The following is a 20,554-nucleotide window of genomic DNA, read 5'->3' as shown; positions in this document are numbered from 1 at the left end:
CCCCTAGTATCTGAGTGCTGCCCTCAGTATCTGATTGCAGCCCCTAGTATCTGAGTGCTGCCCTCAGTATCTGAGTGCAGTCCCTAGTATCTGAGTGCAGCTCCTAGTATCTGATTGCAGCTCCTAGTATCTGATTGCAGTCCTCAGTATCTGATTGCAGTCCTCAGTATCTGATTGCAGCCCTCAGTATCTGATTGCTGCCCTCAGTATCTGATTGCAGTCCCTAGTATCTGATTGCAGTCCTCAGTATCTGATTGCAGTCCCTAGTATCTGAGTGCTGCCCTCAGTATCTGATTGCAGCCCCTAGTATCTGAGTGCTGCCCTCAGTATCTGATTGCAGCCCCTAGTATCTGAGTGCTGCCCTCAGTATCTGAGTGCAGTCCTTAGTATCTGAGTGCAGCTCCTAGTATCTGATTGCAGCTCCTAGTATCTGATTGCAGTCCTCAGTATCTGATTGCAGTCCTCAGTATCTGATTGCAGTCCTCAGTATCTGATTGCAGCCCTCAGTATCTGATTGCAGCCCTCAGTATCTGATTGCTGCCCTCAGTATCTGATTGCTGCCCTCAGTATCTGATTGCAGTCAATAGTATCTGATTGCAGTCCTTAGTATCTGATTGCTGCCCTCAGTATCTGATTGCAGTCCTTAGTATCTGATTGCAGTCCCTAGTATCTGATTGCAGTCCCTAGTATCTGATTGCAGTCCCTAGTATCTGATAGTTGGGTGGAGACAATGTACCTGATGTATGTCAAGACTATATGGACGTGTCTCTGTGACAATACTGTAACATGAATATTATACATCAGCCGTCATTTCTAATCTTTCATACCTCAACAATATTACAAAATACTGATAAGTACATTATTTATAATTATTGTAAATGGACAGTTTTCTCCATTTGGAAATATGTAACTATTGCAGTTTTTAAGCAAACAAGAAGCATTTGAATGAAATCATGAAGTCATTAGTATAAAATGACTTTATTCAGTAAAATGTACCAACCTCAGTAGTTGTCTATTGCAATCACTGGTACCGGTCAATTATAATTAGGTTTATATTACTTTTACACAGTTCCTCCTACCAACAATAGTCCAGTAACATAGCTAAGGTAAGTGCTATATTTACTCAGAGTAACTTTGTCGCATTGCATAACAAAAATATTGTGTATGCTGATAAAGAAACAGGATTTCAGTATGTAAATACCTCAGTCTTTGGGCATACAAAATCATGTTGGTACAGTGTTTTACTTTCAGTACTCCATGTCATACTGTACTTTGCGCAGGGCGTCTCTTCCATAGGGCACGATGGGCAGAAGCCCGGGGGCCCTGCAGCCCAAGGGGCCCATCAAAGGCGCTCGCAGTGCATGTCGGTCGTGACGTCATCACGCCCGCCCGACATCCATTGCGGAGCACAGCACGGAGGAGGAGGCTAAGGAGGGAGCCGGATCGCCAGCTGAGAGCAAGGTAAGTATTTTCTTCTTCTTTTTTCCAGGAACTTTTTTCTCTCGCTGCCTCTGACGGGCCCCCTGGGCTGCAGGGCCCATATACATAATCATTATTTTATATATATATATATATATATATATATATATATATATATATATATATATATAGGGGCCCCGGTGCACTGCTTTGCCCGGGGGCCCCATATGTTGTTAAGAGGACCCTGACTGTGCGGACATTGTTTTTTTTTTGTTTAGAACTCCAAACGTATACTGGTAGATTAATTGGAGCTGACAAAATTAACCCTAGTGTGTCTGTGTGTGTGTTGGGGAATTTAAACTATTGAAGAAATGGTTAGTTCCAGTCGCACAATGTATATTTCTTTCAAAATCCTCTAGATTTAACTTTATAGCTATATCTACTCAGGGTATATATATATTCTATACCTAAAGTTGCACCCATACACAGATAGATATACCAACTTGCAAAAGCAAAATAATATATATTTTACATCTGCAATTTTAAATCACATTAATTACACATTTATTCACTTTCACTAATTTAGTACACTATTTTATATTTGGCTATTATTCTGAATCAGGATTTATGAATTTTTAATGAGATTTAATAAAGATAATACAAATTTTTAACGATCAGAACATTCTAACGAGTGCCCCAACTATACACATCTTTTTCTTTTACAAATCAGGAATTTAGACTTAAACCACAGGCTAAGTGTCAGTTATTAGACACACACGTTTTCCTAATTACAAAGTATTGTGACATAATGCCATTTATTTTCTGTGATATAATTTTAAGAAATATTCCACCTTGTTAGAAATGGGTAGCACTCACTTCATATACCCGATAGGCTGTATTTTCTATGTGCACTAAACAGCCGCAGATCCAATACAAAACTTTATTGCAGTAATGATAGATTGCTAGAGTGTTAGATTTTGACACTTTTGAATGCAGTTATTATACATATATATGTATATCGTTTTCATTATTTGTGGTGAAAACTATTTGTGTTGGATTGCAATACATCCTTTAAGAAATTTTTGGTACCATATTTTAGATTCCATAGTAACTGTGTCTGATTTATGTGGTAATGAAATAAATGGGTCCTTGTCCTGAGCCAATCACAAGATAGCGCCACACAAAAATGCACATAAGTCACCATTTACATCCATTCACCCTTGAGAAAGTCTCGCATTAGAGACGAAACGCGTTGGGTCTTTTTTTGATACTCCAGAACACTCTTACACCGGAAGCTGCGTGAGATCCAATCTCGAAATTGTTACTCATTTAATTTTTGTTAAAATTAGACGTGTGTAGCAGAACAGAGTAATGAGCGAGTTCTACAGAGGGTGAAAGTGAAGGGGATTGTCACTCCTGTGCCTCACACCATCCATATCCTATTTGCTTATCCTCAAGCGCCCACCAATGGTTGACTGATAGTCTTCAGCCTTTACCAGGGGAATACGTCAAGATTAAAAACCTTACTACATTTTTCTTTCATGATTTCTTTTTACTTTGGAGAACAACTATTCTCTTATATTTTTAAAATTAATTTCAGTTTATACCTCTCTCTGTCACAATTTTTGACCAACTAAAAATTATGCGCCCCCCTCAAAGCCGTGCGCCCTTGAGCCTGTTGGATGATCAGGTTCTGTGCATGTGAAGGTATTCTTTATACGCCACAATTGTGATAGACACTTCGAAGCCATTAAACATTAGTCTCAGCTGAGCCGCGAGCTGAAATCTAGCAAGAAAAGTACCGTAATAACGGTATTTACGCGCACTATTACCGTAATGACGGTAATAGTGCGCGGGGCCCGTTACTTTTGGCTGTAATGCCAACAATTGAATATGCCCCTTAGTGTGATATATAATCTGTACTTATATGTATCATTGTTTCAGTTATTTTATGTGAGACTATTTATCTTTTTATGGCATTGTAGTTTTTTGGATTGATGCGTTTTATTATAGTACTTTATTAAATAAACAATTTTATTATAGATATTGTTATATCTATAATTGCCTGACATTCGGTCATCCTAGAGGTTGATAACATTAGGACTTCAAAATATAAAATTATTCTGTGAAGTACTTATTACCCTTGTTAGTGATATGCCATAAATATATCCGATATAAGACTAAGATTAGGATTACACAGACATTTGTGGAGTCTTTCATTTCCTAAAACACTCTGACAAAAACTCCTTACTATTTTTTGCTGATTTTTGTTTAATTTGAGGTATGATTAGACCATGACCTCTGAAATCTTATTACCTAGAAACTGAATAATTAGAGACATGGGGCTAGATTGACTAAACTGCGGGTTTGAAAAAGTGGAGACGTTGCCTATAGCAACCAATCAGATTCTAGTTATCATTTAGTGCATTCTACAAAATGACAGCTAGAATCTGATTGGTTGCTATATTCAACATCTCCACTTTTTCAAATCCACAGTTTAGTAAATATACCCCATTGTCCTGAACAACCCCTTTCAGAAGATCTTTACAAAATCGGTAGACGTGCACATGTTGATTGAGGATAGGACCACCGTTTCCTCCTTAAATGTTACGGTACCCATTATCCTGATTTTTATAATGATTTGAATGATTCATCAATGGTTTGATAATTATGTTTCTAGCATCAACCATGGATTGTTAACTTCATAAGTTTATCCCAATACCCCCTTATCTTTTGTTTACTCACCTGCTTATGTGTCAACCAACATTGTTCATTGTGATATTTACATTGCAATTTTATCTATTCAGGCAGATCACTAGGAGCACGTTGACCTAGTAATGCACATAATATTTACACAAGTATTCTTTGCCACGCCGCAAGTTGGGGGAGGGGCCGCAAATGTATTTATTTTTCTTCCCCCCCCCCAGTGGCGCACGCAGGGGGGGGGTTTATGGTTCTCCAGAAACCCCCCCACCTCCGCTAAAAAGTGCCCTACATATCGGCACTGTAGTATACAGCAGCCGCGGCGCTGTCTAAGAAGCGTCCACGGCGGTGCTGTATTGTATACAGCACTGCCGCGGACACTTCTTTGACAGTTAGGCGCCTGCTGTATACTACAGTGCAGCCGAAACGGAGCTGCCGCGCATGCGCGGCAGGTCTCTAGGAATTAATTTTTTTTCGGGGGCGGAGGAAACCCCCCCCAAAAAAATCCTCCATGTGCCCCTGCCCCCCCCCCCCCAATCTGGGCCCCCTGAGAACCGCTAGGCCCTAGGCAGGTGCCTAGCGGTATATTCGGCCCTGGTGTTTAGCACTTCTGCCTCACAGCGCTGGGGTCATGAGTTCAATTCCCGACCATGGTCTTATCTGTGTGGAGTTTGTATGTTCTCACCGTGTTTGCGTGGGTTTCCTCCGGTTTCCTCCCACACTCCAAAAACATACTAGTAGGTTAATTGTCTGCTATCAAATTGACCCTAGTCTCTCTCTCTGTCTGTGTCTGTGTGTGTGTATATTAGGGAATTTTGACTGTAAGCTCCAATGGGGCAGGGACTGATGTGAGTGAGTTCTCTGTACAGCGCTGCGGAAGCAGTGGCGCTATATAAACAAATGATGATGATGATGATGTTGCCGGAGAGTAATATTTATTTGGACGAATCCTTACAGGAAAGTGTAACTGTACCTATTAAAATTAATTGTACCTTCGTTATTCTTTGTTTTCCCTTATTTATAAGGCTGATGTAACACTGATGTGTTGAAAGCTATGTTTTATGTCAGTTAAAATTGAGCTATTACCTGTTAATTCTTAGCATTTTCTAAAGCTCTGCACTGTGGTTATACAGGATGCATCCTGGAACAATGCATCCTGGGATTTTATTTTATCTTGCATTGAAAAACACTGCTGGAGTCCAGGCTCACTGAGTAATTGTCTATTGCTCCAACTGGTACCAGTTAATTAGATTTACTTTTCAGGTTTATATTACTCTATTACACGATTCCTCCTACTCTGCACAGTACAGTACCAACGGCTCAGTAAAATAACCAAGATAAGTAGTATCTTGCATCAGCTCCAGTAAGAATATCCTTAATATGTCTGGTTTCAAGCTGCATATTTGTGGAGAATTGTAATCTTCTGCACAGATTGTTGGAGGTGATAAGCATTGGATAAAAATGCATAAATAAAACCTCCTAAAATGTACAGAAGGTTAGATGTCTGGGGCCTGCTGAAGTGTGAACTAGAATCTGATTGGTGGCTATGGGCAACACCTCCTTTTTAGAAGATTTGATAAATCTACACCTCTGTTTTCTTAATGTACATTGCAAAGTTTAATTAGCATTTTAACCATGTATAATGTACAGGAGCCCCACAGTAGCACTTTAAAGATTGATTTGCATATTTAAAAATGCACCTGTTGCCTGCACACAGAGGCGGCCATTTTGTGGGTAAAACGGTGGTCATGAGGATGAAGCCCCAGTTCACTGGGAAGTAATGAGATCACTGAGGCACGTTATAGGCATCCACTGTGTCTCTGTGATAGGCTCCTGTCACGGGCAATAGGAGTCTTTACCCAGGGATCACCAGGTGATGGACTTACCAGAGCAATATAGGTGGTAATATGGTACTCTGGTAGCGGGGTGATCACGGAACAGGAGACAGCAGATGGTAGAGAATGCTCGTGAAAAGTCTATGACTAGCAGCACTGGTAATATATAGGTAATAGTACACGAGGAACTGAATGGACAAAGGAAACGTGAGGGTAGTCAGTGGTCTGCGGATAGCAAGTTGTACCACTGCTATAGTGAGGAGGAATGTCCAGAAGTAACGAGGAGGTGATGAAAGTCAGCGGTCTGCGTATAGCAAGTTGTACCGCTGTCTATGTGAGGGAACGGAATCCAGGTGGAGGTATCTGGAAGTCAGTGGTCTGCGTTAGCAAGTTGTACCACTGCTATGTGGAAGGATACTGGAAACAGGTGACACAGGGAACAGGAATCAGTGGTCTGCCTCTAGCAAGTTGTACCACTGAAATATATATGTGAGGAGAAGCACGGGGAGATAAATGTAATGCAGAGTATACACGGGCACACTGAACTTGATCCCACGATGATATGCACAAAGTATTAATAACTGAGCAGCACTGCACAAATATACAAAGTCACAGGAACTATCCAGACTACAAGGTAACACAGTCAAATGATGGCAATAGTCTCAGTGGATAGGCAACTCCAGAGAAGAACAACTCAGTCCAGCAAGGTATGCAATACATGAGCACAGTCAATGATAAGTATGCATACCGTGGTTCAGGAGAGCAGGCTGTCAGAAAGGGGTGCAGGGATACCTGAGCGGCAGGAGACCGGCAGGATGCGAAGTCCCAGGGAAATGGAAGCGGAATCCAAGTAGGCGCAGCGCACAGGTAGGTAGACCAGCAACGATGGAAACAATACTCAGGAAGCAGTAGTATATAGGACTGGTCGCCTGGAGATCACTAAAGAGTAGAAGTGGTATGGCAGAGAAGACAGCAGCGGAGCGTTGATCCAATGCAGACAGGCGAGTTGACACACGCAGGAACACTGTAGAAGCACGGAGAGCGGATCAGCTGGCTGCAGACACGAGGAGTACTGGAGGGTAGCGATAAGCAGGACACTGCAGATACACGGAGGTAGTGGATAGGAATCAGCAGGTGCAGTCACGATGAAACACGAGAGTTGAGGTAAGCTGGAACTGTTGAACACGGAGACAGCGGATAGGAATCAGCTGGTGCAGTCTCGATGAAACACGGGAGAGTAGAAGTGAGCTGGTAACTGTAGTGCACGGAGGCAGCGGATAGGAATCAGCTGGAGTAGTCTCGATGAAACACAGGAGAGTTGAAGTGGTCTGGAAACCACAGGGGAGTTGAAGTGGTCTGGAAACCACAGGGGAGTTGAAGTGGTCTGGGAACCACAGGAATCAGCTGGGCTGAATACACGAGGAAACACAGGAACACCTTCAGAGGCTCATGGGGAATGAGACTCCAAGATCAGGCAACGAGGTATAGACAGCAGGTGCTTTAAATAGGGAGTGTTGCCTGATCAGCCAATTAACTAAAAGGAACATGTACTGAAGGTTTGAAAGGGCTGCACATGCGCAGACCCTCAGGATGGTGGACGGCCACGGTTCCTAAACATACGGGAAGAAGCACTCACAGTCTGGTGAGTGACAGCTCCCTTCCAGTTATATTCTAATATTCATATTATGCTATCATTAAGAGCAAATGTAAAGATTCAAGGTCATTATGGCTCTTAGATGTCTGGCCTGTGACAAGATGGCAGTGCAGATTACCACAGGCAGGTTTCCCATAACAACCAATCAGATTCTAGCTATCATTTATCTACCACATTCTGGAACAGCGATAGGTACAATCTGATTGGTTGCTACAGTCAACACCTCCACTTTTCCTGATAATTCTACCTCAGAATGTTTAATTACATTTACAGAATGTCATTCATGGTGGGGGCAGATGGGTATGCCCTACAGCTGCCCCGTCCCATTCTGCACGTTAGTTTTCTGTATCACAAGGATAAACATATAAACAAAACCCTGACATGCAAAAAAAAAAAAAAGACACTAGGTTTAAAAGCATTTATTGCATTGGGTGGACATATTCTTTATCACATCACATCACATAAAGAAGCGCCTTTTACTCTTTCACTATTTTCTAGTTTGTTTTTTTGGGAGTTGACCACTCCCTACAGGTGCTGCAGGCTTTATAAGATGGAGGATCAGGGGAAGGTTTTAAATGTAACACCCTGAATGTAAATTTGTATCACTAGCTTAGGGACTCACCTACAGGAGATGCCTTGATGCTGGCAGGTGAGCTTAACCCCAATATAGCTATATTGTGCACAAAATTCTCCTTTATATATATGCTGACACAGTGATTTTTATATTTGATATAATTCCTTTATAATACTCAAGTAATGGTGATATATATGTGAATCAACTCCTGTCAATAATATCTGTATAAACAGTGAGTTGTGATGTCATCGCTTATAATGGGCCAGTTGTAAGGTCATCAGTTGTTCATTAGGAATTTGTGTGTTGTTAGGTTTACTGCGCCCTCTAGTGTTCATTCAATTCTTACAGCTATTAAATCACCTTGTATTTCTATAACCTGGATAAAAACACTTGGTCCACAGCCTCAGTAACTTCTAATACCCATATAATATACAGTAGGGAGTGCATTATCCTCTTTATAATGATAAGTGCAAAATATCTCATGAGCAAGGCTGCAAAATGAGAAAAGGCCAATAGCACTAGGCATGGATGGTAAGGCACGTCTTTTGGTTGTCGACGCTGTAATCTTTGTTTTATAAGCAAGAAATCTGCATGTGTTTAGCAGCAAGGTAACCACTCGTCCCAAGTCCAGCAGGCCTCCACTTCAAGAGTCATTCAGCCTTCAGGTCCCTTACAGTCTATGGCTATCCAGGATGAAGGGGGATGAGATATCCTTATTATTCAGATGCACATGTAAGCCCTGCAAGAAGGAAGGTGTGAGATAAAAGCCAGTGAGTGTTTCTCTGTCTCGTTCATAAGTGCAGCAGTTACAATGTTGACTCGTCATCGTAGAGGGGACGGCAGTTCTAACCTTGCAGCAAACTTTGAGCTTTTTTTACAATCTCTAATCGCACATCAAAGTCTGTTTTGGGGCAGCACGTTGGCTCAGTGAGTAGCACTTCTGCCTGTTAGCACTGGGGTCATGAGTTCGATTCCTGGCCATGACCTTATCTGTGTGGAGTTTGTATGTTCACCTCGTGTTTGCGTGGGTTTCCTCCGGGTGCTCTGGTTTCCTCCCACACTCCAAAAACATACTAGTAGGTTAATTAGCTTCTATTAAATTGACCCTAGTCTCTCTCTCTCTCTCAGTCTGTGTGTATGTTAGGGAATTTAGACTGTAAGCTCCAATGGGGCAGGGACTGATGTGAGTGAGTTCTCTGTACAGCGCTGCGGAATCAGTGGCGCTATATAAATACCTGATGCCGTTTTTTGCAATTATGCTTTTAATTATTGCAAAGTTTACTTTCCAAACTCTGTAATGGTAATTTATGGTGGGCTTTACTGAGCAAATATGAGAGACATTACCATATTCTGGGTTTAATTTTGAGGTTAATTATACAAACAATACATTATCTATTTCTAAGAGGACCTAACGTACTGTTATTTACTTATATATGTGCAAACGTTCACAATTGCTGTAACCCATAGCAACCAGGCATTCACTGTTATTAGCAATCTAAGAAATATTCCTATAACACAACCTAATTATCATCATATGTATAACATATCTCCAGTAAGGATTCTCATTGTACATGAAACGTTGCCAGCCCCAATAACTCCCCTGCTATGAAGAAAGGACTACAAATGACCGTCCGAAACAGGAGGCGATGCTCACCTCTCCAAAATATGAGATTAATGGGGAAATCTCACAGACCGCTGGCGGGTCTACCAGTTCTGGAACACTGCAAAAAAAGTCAGAAAGAGAGACGCAATAAGCAGAGGAACTGCTGACATACCACACAAAATGGCTTCTGTTCTGCTATCAAGTCAGGTTCCGTTATTTTTATGTCTTGCATTAAATACTAACCCCGAGTTTCCGGCTATCACGCGGCCGTTAGCGTCTGTAAACTTAGCGCCAGCCCTCAGTGCCCATCGGTAGTGCTGCCATAGAAGTGCGCGTCTTGCCGTAGTCGGAGTGTCCTTCTCGGCTGTGTCTGCGTTCTTCAAGGGGGAGAACTCTTCCTCCCTTACAACTTCAAATGCCACAAAGTTTCTGAGAAAACAGGAGAGAAAAGTCTGTTTCAATCACAGTTTCACAACCCATTGTTGATGACTGCCAGATGTGGTCAAAGACACCGACCCATATCTGGTCCTTTGCCGTTGAGACTGAACGACTGTACCTACCCAATGTACAGGCAGCCTTACAGCCATGTACATTACAGTCATTAGTGTAAAAGAGGATCACTCACCTTGAGAACTGAAAGACGTCAAACACAAACTTTTCTAACTTTATTCCATTTGGCTGCACCGGTTTAACCAAGTTTCCTTGTTCGTCCACAAACGGAACTTTCTTTATGGCGACATGGTATCCCAGACGTGGCTCTAATGACCTGATGGGGGAGAAAGAGGTACACTTAGGGGAGCATACCAGCCGATGGTGTTCTCCATCTCATATCTGAAATATTGGTGTTATAAACAGAAGTTTATAAGAAGAGCGGAATTAACAAAGCACACAAATATTACAGTATCGAAACTTAGTGCATCTACGGCACTTTAGTTGTAGTGTGAGGGTTAGACACTCCTGTAATACTGTAGTAACAATATCATGTGACACTTATGAAGTTACGAGCTTGTGTCGCTGGTGGTTCACTGACCCGGCAACAGTCTTCAGGAAGTCTAGGGTGAAGAAGTGATTGCAGATGTTGCCAGTAGTGTACGTCAAGCTGCCATCGTGGTTACGTCTCTCTGCCGTGTCTGGGCTAATCTCGCTATATTCCACCACCTGGTAAACACCATCTACTTGACACACCAGCCCGACAGGCTCAGCGGGGTATGCCTTCTCCACCACCTGGACAACCCAAAGAGAAGCAGCGTACATCATGTGTGGTGTGCCAGAAAAGAGAACCTCTCATTCATCTGGTTATATGTTTACCATTAAAATCAATATAATAAATGTGGATATCAGAACTCCATGGCCCTTTAAAGCAGTAAAGGAGAATGTCCTACCTACTTACACTACTAGCACAACCATAGTCCTTCCTGAATGGCAGGTACCATGGGGACCTCTGACAGCTGACATAAAACGCTTAGCTGGAAGAGGATTTACCATTATGTATTGTTATCGATTTGTGATGCCTTATGGGTAAAATGGAACTTGGCTCTTATGAAGCGGGAGCAGACATGATCAAGCAGGGGGGCGGGAGCAGACATCATTGAGCAGGGGGGGCGCGAGCAGACATCATTGAGCAGGGGAGCGGGAGCAGACATCATTGAGCAAGGGAGCGGGAGCAGACATCATTGAGCAGGGGAGCGGGAGCAGACATCATTGAGCAGGGGAGCGGGAGCAGACATCATTGAGCAAGGGAGCGGGAGCAGACATCATTGAGCAGGGGGAGCGGGAGCAGACATCATTGAGCAGGGGAGCGGGAGCAGACATCATTGAGCAGGGGGAGCGGGAGCAGACATCATTGAGCAGGGGAGCGGGAGCAGACATCATTGAGCAGGGGAGCGGGAGCAGACATCATTGAGCAGGGGAGCGGGAGCAGACATCATTGAGCAAGGGAGCGGGAGCAGACATCATTGAGCAGGGGGAGCGGGAGCAGACATCATTGAGCAGGGGAGCGGGAGCAGACATCATTGAGCAGGGGTGGGAGCAGACATGATTACATGCAGTGTGACGCTCTATAATATGTCTCTACTACTCCACCCACCTTCGCTCCACAGTCTGCACCTTTGGACACACAGAACCCCACGAAGACAGGATCAGCCATCTTCACCAGTATATTGTCCACACAGTACACGTGTATGTATGAGATGCCTCGTGTCTCCATGTCCTCCAATATATGGTTGTCAGTCAGAGCTCTATACAATCCTCCATTGCCATCTGGAATAATACAGATCCTCAGTGACACAATGACAGCAATTAACAACAAAAATATTCTAATCAACATATGAATCGGGAACCTACGCAGCAATGACAAACGTTATAATATTTGCCGAATATAATCCCGCTTTGGCTCTCTTCTTACAGCAAACCAGGACCAGTCTTATTGGCTGATGTCCCTGCATTGTACGCACGCGCTGCTCAGTCTGCATTGTACGCACGCGCTGCTCAGTCTGCATTGTACGCTCGCGCTGCTCAGTCTGCATTGTACGCAGGCGCTGCTCAGTCTGCATTGTACGCTCGCGCTGCTCAGTCTGCATTGTACGCTCGCGCTGCTCAGTCTGCATTGTACGCACGCGCTGCTCAGTCTGCATTGTACGCTCGCGCTGCTCAGTCTGCATTGTACGCTCGCGCTGCTCAGTCTGCATTGTACGCTCGCGCTGCTCAGTCTGCATTGTACGCACGCGCTGCTCAGTCTGCATTGTACGCTCGCGCTGCTCAGTCTGCATTGTACGCAGGCGCTGCTCAGTCTGCATTGTACGCTTGTGCTGCATTGTACGCACGCGCTGCTCAGTCTGCATTGTACGCTCGCGCTGCTCAGTCTGCATTGTACGCACGCGCTGCTCAGTCTGCATTGTACGCTCGCGCTGCTCAGTCTGCATTGTACGCTCGCGCTGCTCAGTCTGCATTGTACGCAGGCGCTGCTCAGTCTGCATTGTACGCTTGTGCTGCATTGTACGCACGCGCTGCTCAGTCTGCATTGTACGTACGCGCTGCTCAGTCTGCATTGTACGCTCGCGCTGCTCAGTCTGCATTGTGCGCTCGCGCTGCTCAGTCTGCATTGTACGCAGGCGCTGCTCAGTCTGCATTGTACGCAGGCGCTGCTCAGTCTGCATTGTACGCTCGCGCTGCTCAGTCTGCATTGTACGCAGGCGCTGCTCAGTCTGCATTGTACGCTCGCGCTGCTCAGTCTGCATTGTACGCAGGCGCTGCTCAGTCTGCATTGTACGCAGGCGCTGCTCAGTCTGCATTGTACGCACGCGCTGCTCAGTCTGCATTGTACGCTCGCGCTGCTCAGTCTGCATTGTACGCAGGCGCTGCTCAGTCTGCATTGTACGCTTGTGCTGCATTGTACGCACGCGCTGCTCAGTCTGCATTGTACGCTCGCGCTGCTCAGTCTGCATTGTACGCACGCGCTGCTCAGTCTGCATTGTACGCTCGCGCTGCTCAGTCTGCATTGTACGCTCGCGCTGCTCAGTCTGCATTGTACGCAGGCGCTGCTCAGTCTGCATTGTACGCTTGTGCTGCATTGTACGCACGCGCTGCTCAGTCTGCATTGTACGTACGCGCTGCTCAGTCTGCATTGTACGCTCGCGCTGCTCAGTCTGCATTGTGCGCTCGCGCTGCTCAGTCTGCATTGTACGCAGGCGCTGCTCAGTCTGCATTGTACGCAGGCGCTGCTCAGTCTGCATTGTACGCTCGCGCTGCTCAGTCTGCATTGTACGCAGGCGCTGCTCAGTCTGCATTGTACGTACGCGCTGCTCAGTCTGCATTGTACGCTCGCGCTGCTCAGTCTGCATTGTGCGCTCGCGCTGCTCAGTCTGCATTGTACGCTCGCGCTGCTCAGTCTGCATTGTACGCACGCGCTGCTCAGTCTGCATTGTACGCAGGCGCTGCTCAGTCTGCATTGTACGCAGGCGCTGCTCAGTCTGCATTGTACGCTCGCGCTGCTGTCTGCATTGTACGCTCGCGCTGCTCAGTCTGCATTGTACGCACGCGCTGCTCAGTCTGCATTGTACGCTCGCGCTGCTGTCTGCATTGTGCGCACGCGCTGCTCAGTCTGCATTGTACGCACGCGCTGCTCAGTCTGCATTGTACGCAGGCGCTGCTCAGTCTGCATTGTACGCAGGCGCTGCTCAGTCTGCATTGTACGCTCGCGCTGCTGTCTGCATTGTACGCACGCGCTGTCATATACAAATACCTGGAGCCATCGCCAATTTGTCCTTGCGCTCCAAAATGGCCTTCCCATCGAAACCAACTGCGGGCAACATCCTCTGCTCAAACATGACCACATCTGACCGGTCCACACCAAAGAAGTTGTGTTCCTCAAAAAACTTCTGTGTGGGGCTCAGCGTGAACTCGCTGGTCATTATGTACCTAGACAGCCAAAATGGGATGTAAAATGGATGCTTACATGGACTGGCTGTTATTGTCATTTACGTTACATATTATATGCATTATTATTGTTACCAGTTATGTACGGAGAGAACATACAAACTCCAAACAGACAGGGTTCTTGTTGGAATCGAACTCATGATGCCAGCATTGTAAGGCACAATGCTAACCACTGTGTCAGAGTGGTGCCCATATGTTATGTTACATAAACATCCCACAAATGAACAACACAAAGTTTCTAAACCTCATGTAACATGCCTGTTGATGGCCCTGACCTGGGAGAGGAAGGACTAAAGTGATGACATTGAGCCATTACACGGCACTGTAACTAAATCTGTGATACACACAATGACATCTGTGATACACACATTCATACAAACATAGCGAAGGCACATATTCACATTGACAAAACAGTTGAAGTAGGCAATGCATTGTATTTGATGTAATATATTATGCTTTCTACACTGTGTTATTATATGTGTAATGATTGTTATTGAACAAACTTATTATTAATATGAATACATATTATCTTAAATGAGACTTTGCGTGTAATCTTTCTTGAAATAAAATCATTATTCCCGTTATTATACTGTGTGTATCTGAGTAAAATCAGTGGAAATTGAAATAGAGCTGGGTTTAAACTGGAAACTACCTTTTGTGAGTGATAATTTAATGAGACTAGTTATTAAATGGTCGTTAACATATTTAACTCACCATTGGACCCTCAGTGCTAACAGAGAGCAATAACAGACTCTTCCTTATACACCTTTTACACCTCTCTATGTATTTGACATCTTAGTACACACGATCCAATCACTTGTTATAATCACTGTAGCATTCACAGATCTACTTATATTACGAACCACTAGAACCCGTCAATTGTTAGGATACAGTTCTCATTGTAGCGTTAGCTGATAACAGAGACCACTAGAACCCGTCACTCGTTAGGATGCAGTTCTCACCATGGCACAGTGCACTTCCTACAATGCTTCTCGCCAGCCAACTTCTGCAGCCGGAGGATCCGCTCCGCCTGGATCTGGTACAATGTTTTACCGCTGGGCAGACCAACACTATACATTCCCTTAGGGTACGTTACACCCAGGCGAGTACCTTGCCCCCCCGCTAGCAACAAGACAGCCACCTTGTTCTGCGAGATAAGACGGAATCCTGGAACATAAAATGATTTAAGTAGTTGAATATTCTTTATTATACAGCAATGATTCATAGCTGAGCATTTCTTTTATAAATCATTGAGGATTTTAAAGATATACAATATATCACACTCAACTTAAAGGTAGCCACTATTAGGTATTACCAGGTTGAATAATATAAATATTAATAATAATATAATATTTGGATTATATCACACCTTTATTTCAACACTATTGTACAGCACTATTCAACACCATTTGAACTCGCTGGTTATTATGTACCTAGACAGCCAAAATGGAATGTAAAATCATCCTTACTTATGAAGACTTCTATCTGACCTGGAATTTTAGGACAAATTTTCACAGATTTATACTGATTTCCTGATTGCATTTACATATTTTATATTGATATTAGTTTGTTCATTGTTTTGCTATTTCAGCTTAAAAGTTTCTTTAAAACAAACAAGTGTCAATATTATAATATGTTAATGTAAATAAAATGCAAAAAAAATGACATATTATTACAGCCCCACATTTCAATTGCCTCTATACTAAGCTGGATCTATGTCCTTATTGAAACTTTCTAAATGTAAAATATTGTTGTATGCACATTTCATTCACCCGCCACTAGTTGTTCCCTTGTGTGGCTGTAGGCTACAGTCTATACAAACATGTTTAAATGTCCAGACTCACAGGCAACAATTCCAGGAAGGAAGGATGAGGGAAGACAATAGATTAATATGTAGCCCAACTGAATTAGGCGTTTAATATCTTTACCACTCAGTGAATCTCAGTAAGAATTGTAGCCCAGTTATTACTCCTCAAAAGATAAGTGAGTGTTTGGAAACAGACATGGTACGTACAGAAAGAATGCTCCAGTAATATATTACAGGGAGGTACATTTAGCTACAAAGAAAGGTGGGTAAAACACACCTTAAAATATGAAAGATTCCATATGTTATCGGCTGTAAATATCTCTCCCATCTATTGCAGGAATTATATGTATATAATACATTGTGCTATTAACACTGTAGATTAGAATGTGTGTTACAGAAGCAGAGTGGCAGACTGTTATTGGGATATAAAGCCTGTTACAGTATCTGTTATATGTGGTTACATTGTGTTTTACAGAAGGCATATATAATTACACAAGTTAACCCGTGCACGATACTCATGCATTCTAGTCAAATCAAGCTACTTAAGGTGTTAAAAAGGTTCTTGTCATGCATTTGGGGCTAGCCCAGGCCTCCTCAGGGGAAGAGCGTTACTTCCCGACGTAAGCGCCCTTTTTTAACGTGGTTTTGTACACATGTCACCACCTCATCATTCTTCTCCATCACCACATCCTTAATCTCCATCGTCTTACTGTTCTAAAACCTCTCGATACACAACGTTTCTGATAAACACCTTATCGCTGTGCTCAATCAGTCTTCCTTGAAGGGCAGTATTCATAACCTGCACTTTCACATCACTGCTTCTCCGTACTCGTGAAAATGCGACATACAATTGTCCAAGACCAAACACAGGCTCTGGTAAATAAATACCCACACGGTCAAGAGTTTGAGCCCTCAACTGGTAAATTTAGCCTTTACTACCCCTCCCACAGGAGGAAGGGGGGATGATGGAAGTTAACTGACTTCACTATTATCATTTTTTTTGTCAAATAATGTCAGTATACCAAATTTCAGGTCAATTGGATGAGCCCTTTCTGAGAAAATAGTTTTTTCCACACACACACACACACACACACACACTAACACACGCCGCTAGGCTTATATATATTAGATGGGGACATTGATTGTTATTGTGGTACACCATATACTTGCCTACATTGGCAAGGACTCCTCCGAGAGATCAGGAGGAGGTGGGAATGTTGGGGGCGGGGCCCCGCCCCCAAACCATCAATCACTGTTCCCGGCCAATTACAGCAGGGGCAGGGCCATGATGATGCGTAAATCGCGTCCTAAGCCCCACCCCCTGCCACTTTACTATAGGTGGCGATTAGAAGCCGGGAGGTTGCCTCGCTCTTCCGGGAGGACTCCCAGAAATTCGGGAGTAGTCAACTATGTTGTACACAGTAGATTAGAAGGGTAAACTCTGTAACAGAAGCAGAGGGGTATACTGTAATAGTCTGCCAGAAAACTATTTAGGGTAGACTGTGGTGCAGTCTGTTACAGGGGAATGCTGCAATTTACTGGAGTTTTTGGAGTATACCTATTTGGACACACTGGGTCTGATTCATAAAGGAAAGTAAAGCAAAAGAAAATTAGTAACTTTGCACCTTGGGAAAACCATGTTGCATTGGAGGTAAATTTAAAATATGGGGACAGATTTATTGTTGGGATAGAGCATGTCCTAGATTAAATTTAAATGTCAGTGTAAAAATAAAGCTATCAAGTATTTGTGTGCTACATGAAAAAACAGTCAGTATTTTCCTTATGTGCAAAATAATAAACTAATTTGCACCCCTTGTATTGTAACATGGTTTTGACAAGGTTCAGAGTTGCTCATGTTTTTGCCTTTCCTTAATGAATCAGGCCCACTGCTAGTCTGGGAAACACTGAGCTATTGGAGTACAGTGGGGCGAAGCAGTCACTGTAATATTTAGGGTACAGTGTAGTCAGTAGCTCAGCTCTTTTACAGGTGCATTATGTATGGGGCACTTTGTTACATGGACAATGCTGTGTTTTATTAGAGTACACTGGTATGGATTAAAGTGTATTATTCAGGGGACAGTGCGGTCAACAGCTCAGCTCTTTTACAGGTGCTTGCTGCATATTATTGGGGTACTCTCTAGTACAAGCGTATGTTTTCAAAACAAAAAGACAATCATCAGCGCTTATCCTTAACACTACATATCTGTGTGTCTCTAGCAAAATGAAAACATGAGGTATTAGTTCATAATTTTTATCAAAACAGTTAAGACTGCATCCCATCATCAAGGGCACCTCATTATATGCAGGTCCTACACTGACCTATATGCTTTAAACATCATTAAATGCAGTTAAAACCAGATGCACGCACCTTCCAGAAATATGGGTTTACATCTAGCAAGGGCTGGCTTGTGAGCCACACCCAAATGTGCCTTAAATAGGCCTGATGGACAGCAACAAGGCAATATTTTGAAACAAAACCAGAGAAAAAAAACAAGCCTGCAAGTGTATGTTCTGCATTATTTGGTCAAGCTGTTAGTTATATGGGCACCAAGGGAGGGCTGGCATATTTTAGCCCGGGGGGCAAGACTCGACTCAGCAGCCTATTTTAAAGGAAAAGAAATGCAGGTGGCCCAGTGACCCAGCCCAAGGTAGCCCACCATGGGTCCGGCCCAGGGGGAAGATGCCCCCTTGCCCCCCAGCCCAGCCTGCCCCTGATGGGCACACGGTTTTTGGGGTACATTCTGTTATAGGCACACTGTGGATCAGAGTCATACTAAGTGATTGGTGTACACTGTGACTGTGGGGTACACTGTGACTATAAGTTATTGGTGTACACTGGCTGTGGGGTACACTGTGACTGTAGGTTATTAGGGTACACTGTGACTGTGGGGTACACTGTGACTGTAGGTTATTGGAGTACACTGTGACTATAAGTTATTGGTGTACACTGACTGTGGGGTACACCGTGACTGTAGGTTATTGGGGTACACTGTGACTATGGGGTACACTGTGACTGTAAGTTATTGGGGTACACTGTGATTGTAAGTTATTGGGGTACACTGTGACTGTGGGGTACACTCTGTGACTGTAGGTTATTGGGGTACACTGTGACTATGGGGTACACTGTGACTGTAAGTTATTGGGGTACACTGTGATTGTAAGTTATTGGGGTACACTGTGACTGTGGGGTACACTCTGTGACTGTAGGTTATTGGAGTACACTGTGACTGTGGGGTACACTGTGACTGTAGGCTATTGGGGTACACTGACTGTAGGTTATTGGGGTACACTATGTGACTGTAGGTTATTGGGGTACACTCTGCGACTGTAGGTTAGTGGGGTACACTGTGACTGTGGGGTACACTGTGACTGTAGGCTATTGGGGTACACTGACTGTAGGTTATTGGGGTACACTCTGTGACTGTAGGTTATTGGGGTACAATCTGTGACTGTATGTTATTGGGGTACACTGTGACTAGGTTATTGGGGTACACTCTGTGACTGTAGGTTATTGGGGTACACTCTGTGACTGTAGGTTATTGGGGTACACACCGGATATTATACACTATAATAATGTCAGGACACAGGGCTCACCTTCCTCCTCCCAGGAGATCAGATCCTCGGGGTCACTCTTCCTAATGCTGCCCAGAAACTCTGGGGGTACCGGGCGCATCTTATCATCCAGGCGCTGCGGGCAGCTGCTGTCCCGGACATAAGCCTCCTCCGCCCGCCGGCAGTGCTCCCTGAACTCCCCCGGTGCCAGCAACCGCAGCTCCCCGAGCAAAGCCTCCTTTCCCCCGGCGCTCAGCTCACCCAGGAACCGCAGCAGATGCTGCTGCCCGGCCTCCTGCAGCCGCCGCCGGGTCTCCAGCTCGGGCTCCATTCAGGAGTTTGGATGCTATAGAATCCGAACCCGGGAGCTGCCCGTTACTATGGAAACCGAACCTGGCGCCTGTCCGTTACTATGGATACCAGGGTGGGGAGATCAGTGTTACTACAGAGCCCTCTGCTCCCGGGTAACTATGGAGACAGAACTCCGGGTACCACCTGAGAGAGTAATACGGGGCAGGGGGCGGGGTCAGGCGCGTGACTATCAGGGGAGGTGCTGGAGGGATCACGTGATGCGGTTTTCTGTAGAAATGCTTTGCGCGGGCTCTGTGTGAGGTAGAGTGTAGTGATGGGAGATTGTAGACTGAGCCCCAGTCAGGGCTGTATAGGGTAATGCCATCAATCTGTCACTGACAAAAGTGCAACAATCACATACACAGGGTCAAGTTATGAACCTGACAGGCTTCAAACCTGAAAATATAGACTCCCTGAAATAGGGGTGATCTCCCTCACTCCCTGAAGAGTCTGGCATTCTCCCTGATGCTGAGCCAGTACAAGATGTGGTTGGCTTCGCCATCTGTGGCATGATGACACTGTTCAGAAATTGTGTCCTATGTCCATGTATTGATGCCTATGGAGGTGGCCATTTTCATGGAGACCAAGATTTAATCAAAGACTGACAGGTAAGACAACATGA

General features: G+C 44.3%; 1 protein-coding gene across 1 annotated transcript; it reads right to left on the bottom strand.

Moving 5' to 3' along the window:
- Window positions 1-8,014: 8,014 nt before the first annotated feature.
- On the bottom strand, window positions 8,015-20,112 carry UAP1L1 (UDP-N-acetylglucosamine pyrophosphorylase 1 like 1). The gene is made up of 9 exons (XM_075185384.1): window positions 19,624-20,112; window positions 15,185-15,389; window positions 14,029-14,204; window positions 11,875-12,047; window positions 10,819-11,012; window positions 10,414-10,554; window positions 10,032-10,217; window positions 9,840-9,906; window positions 8,015-8,924 (listed from the first exon to the last, which is right to left on the bottom strand). Exons 1-9 carry the CDS (start codon window positions 19,910-19,912, stop codon window positions 8,856-8,858), a joined length of 1,500 nt encoding a protein of 499 aa, XP_075041485.1. The 5' UTR covers window positions 19,913-20,112; the 3' UTR covers window positions 8,015-8,855.
- Window positions 20,113-20,554: the final 442 nt, after the last annotated feature.

This window comes from Mixophyes fleayi, chromosome 9 (assembly GCF_038048845.1).
Source record: "Mixophyes fleayi isolate aMixFle1 chromosome 9, aMixFle1.hap1, whole genome shotgun sequence".
In the NCBI taxonomy this organism is placed as follows: domain Eukaryota; kingdom Metazoa; phylum Chordata; class Amphibia; order Anura; family Limnodynastidae; genus Mixophyes; species Mixophyes fleayi.
Note: the sequence above shows the minus strand (reverse complement) of the source record. Positions and strands in the feature narration are given on the sequence as shown.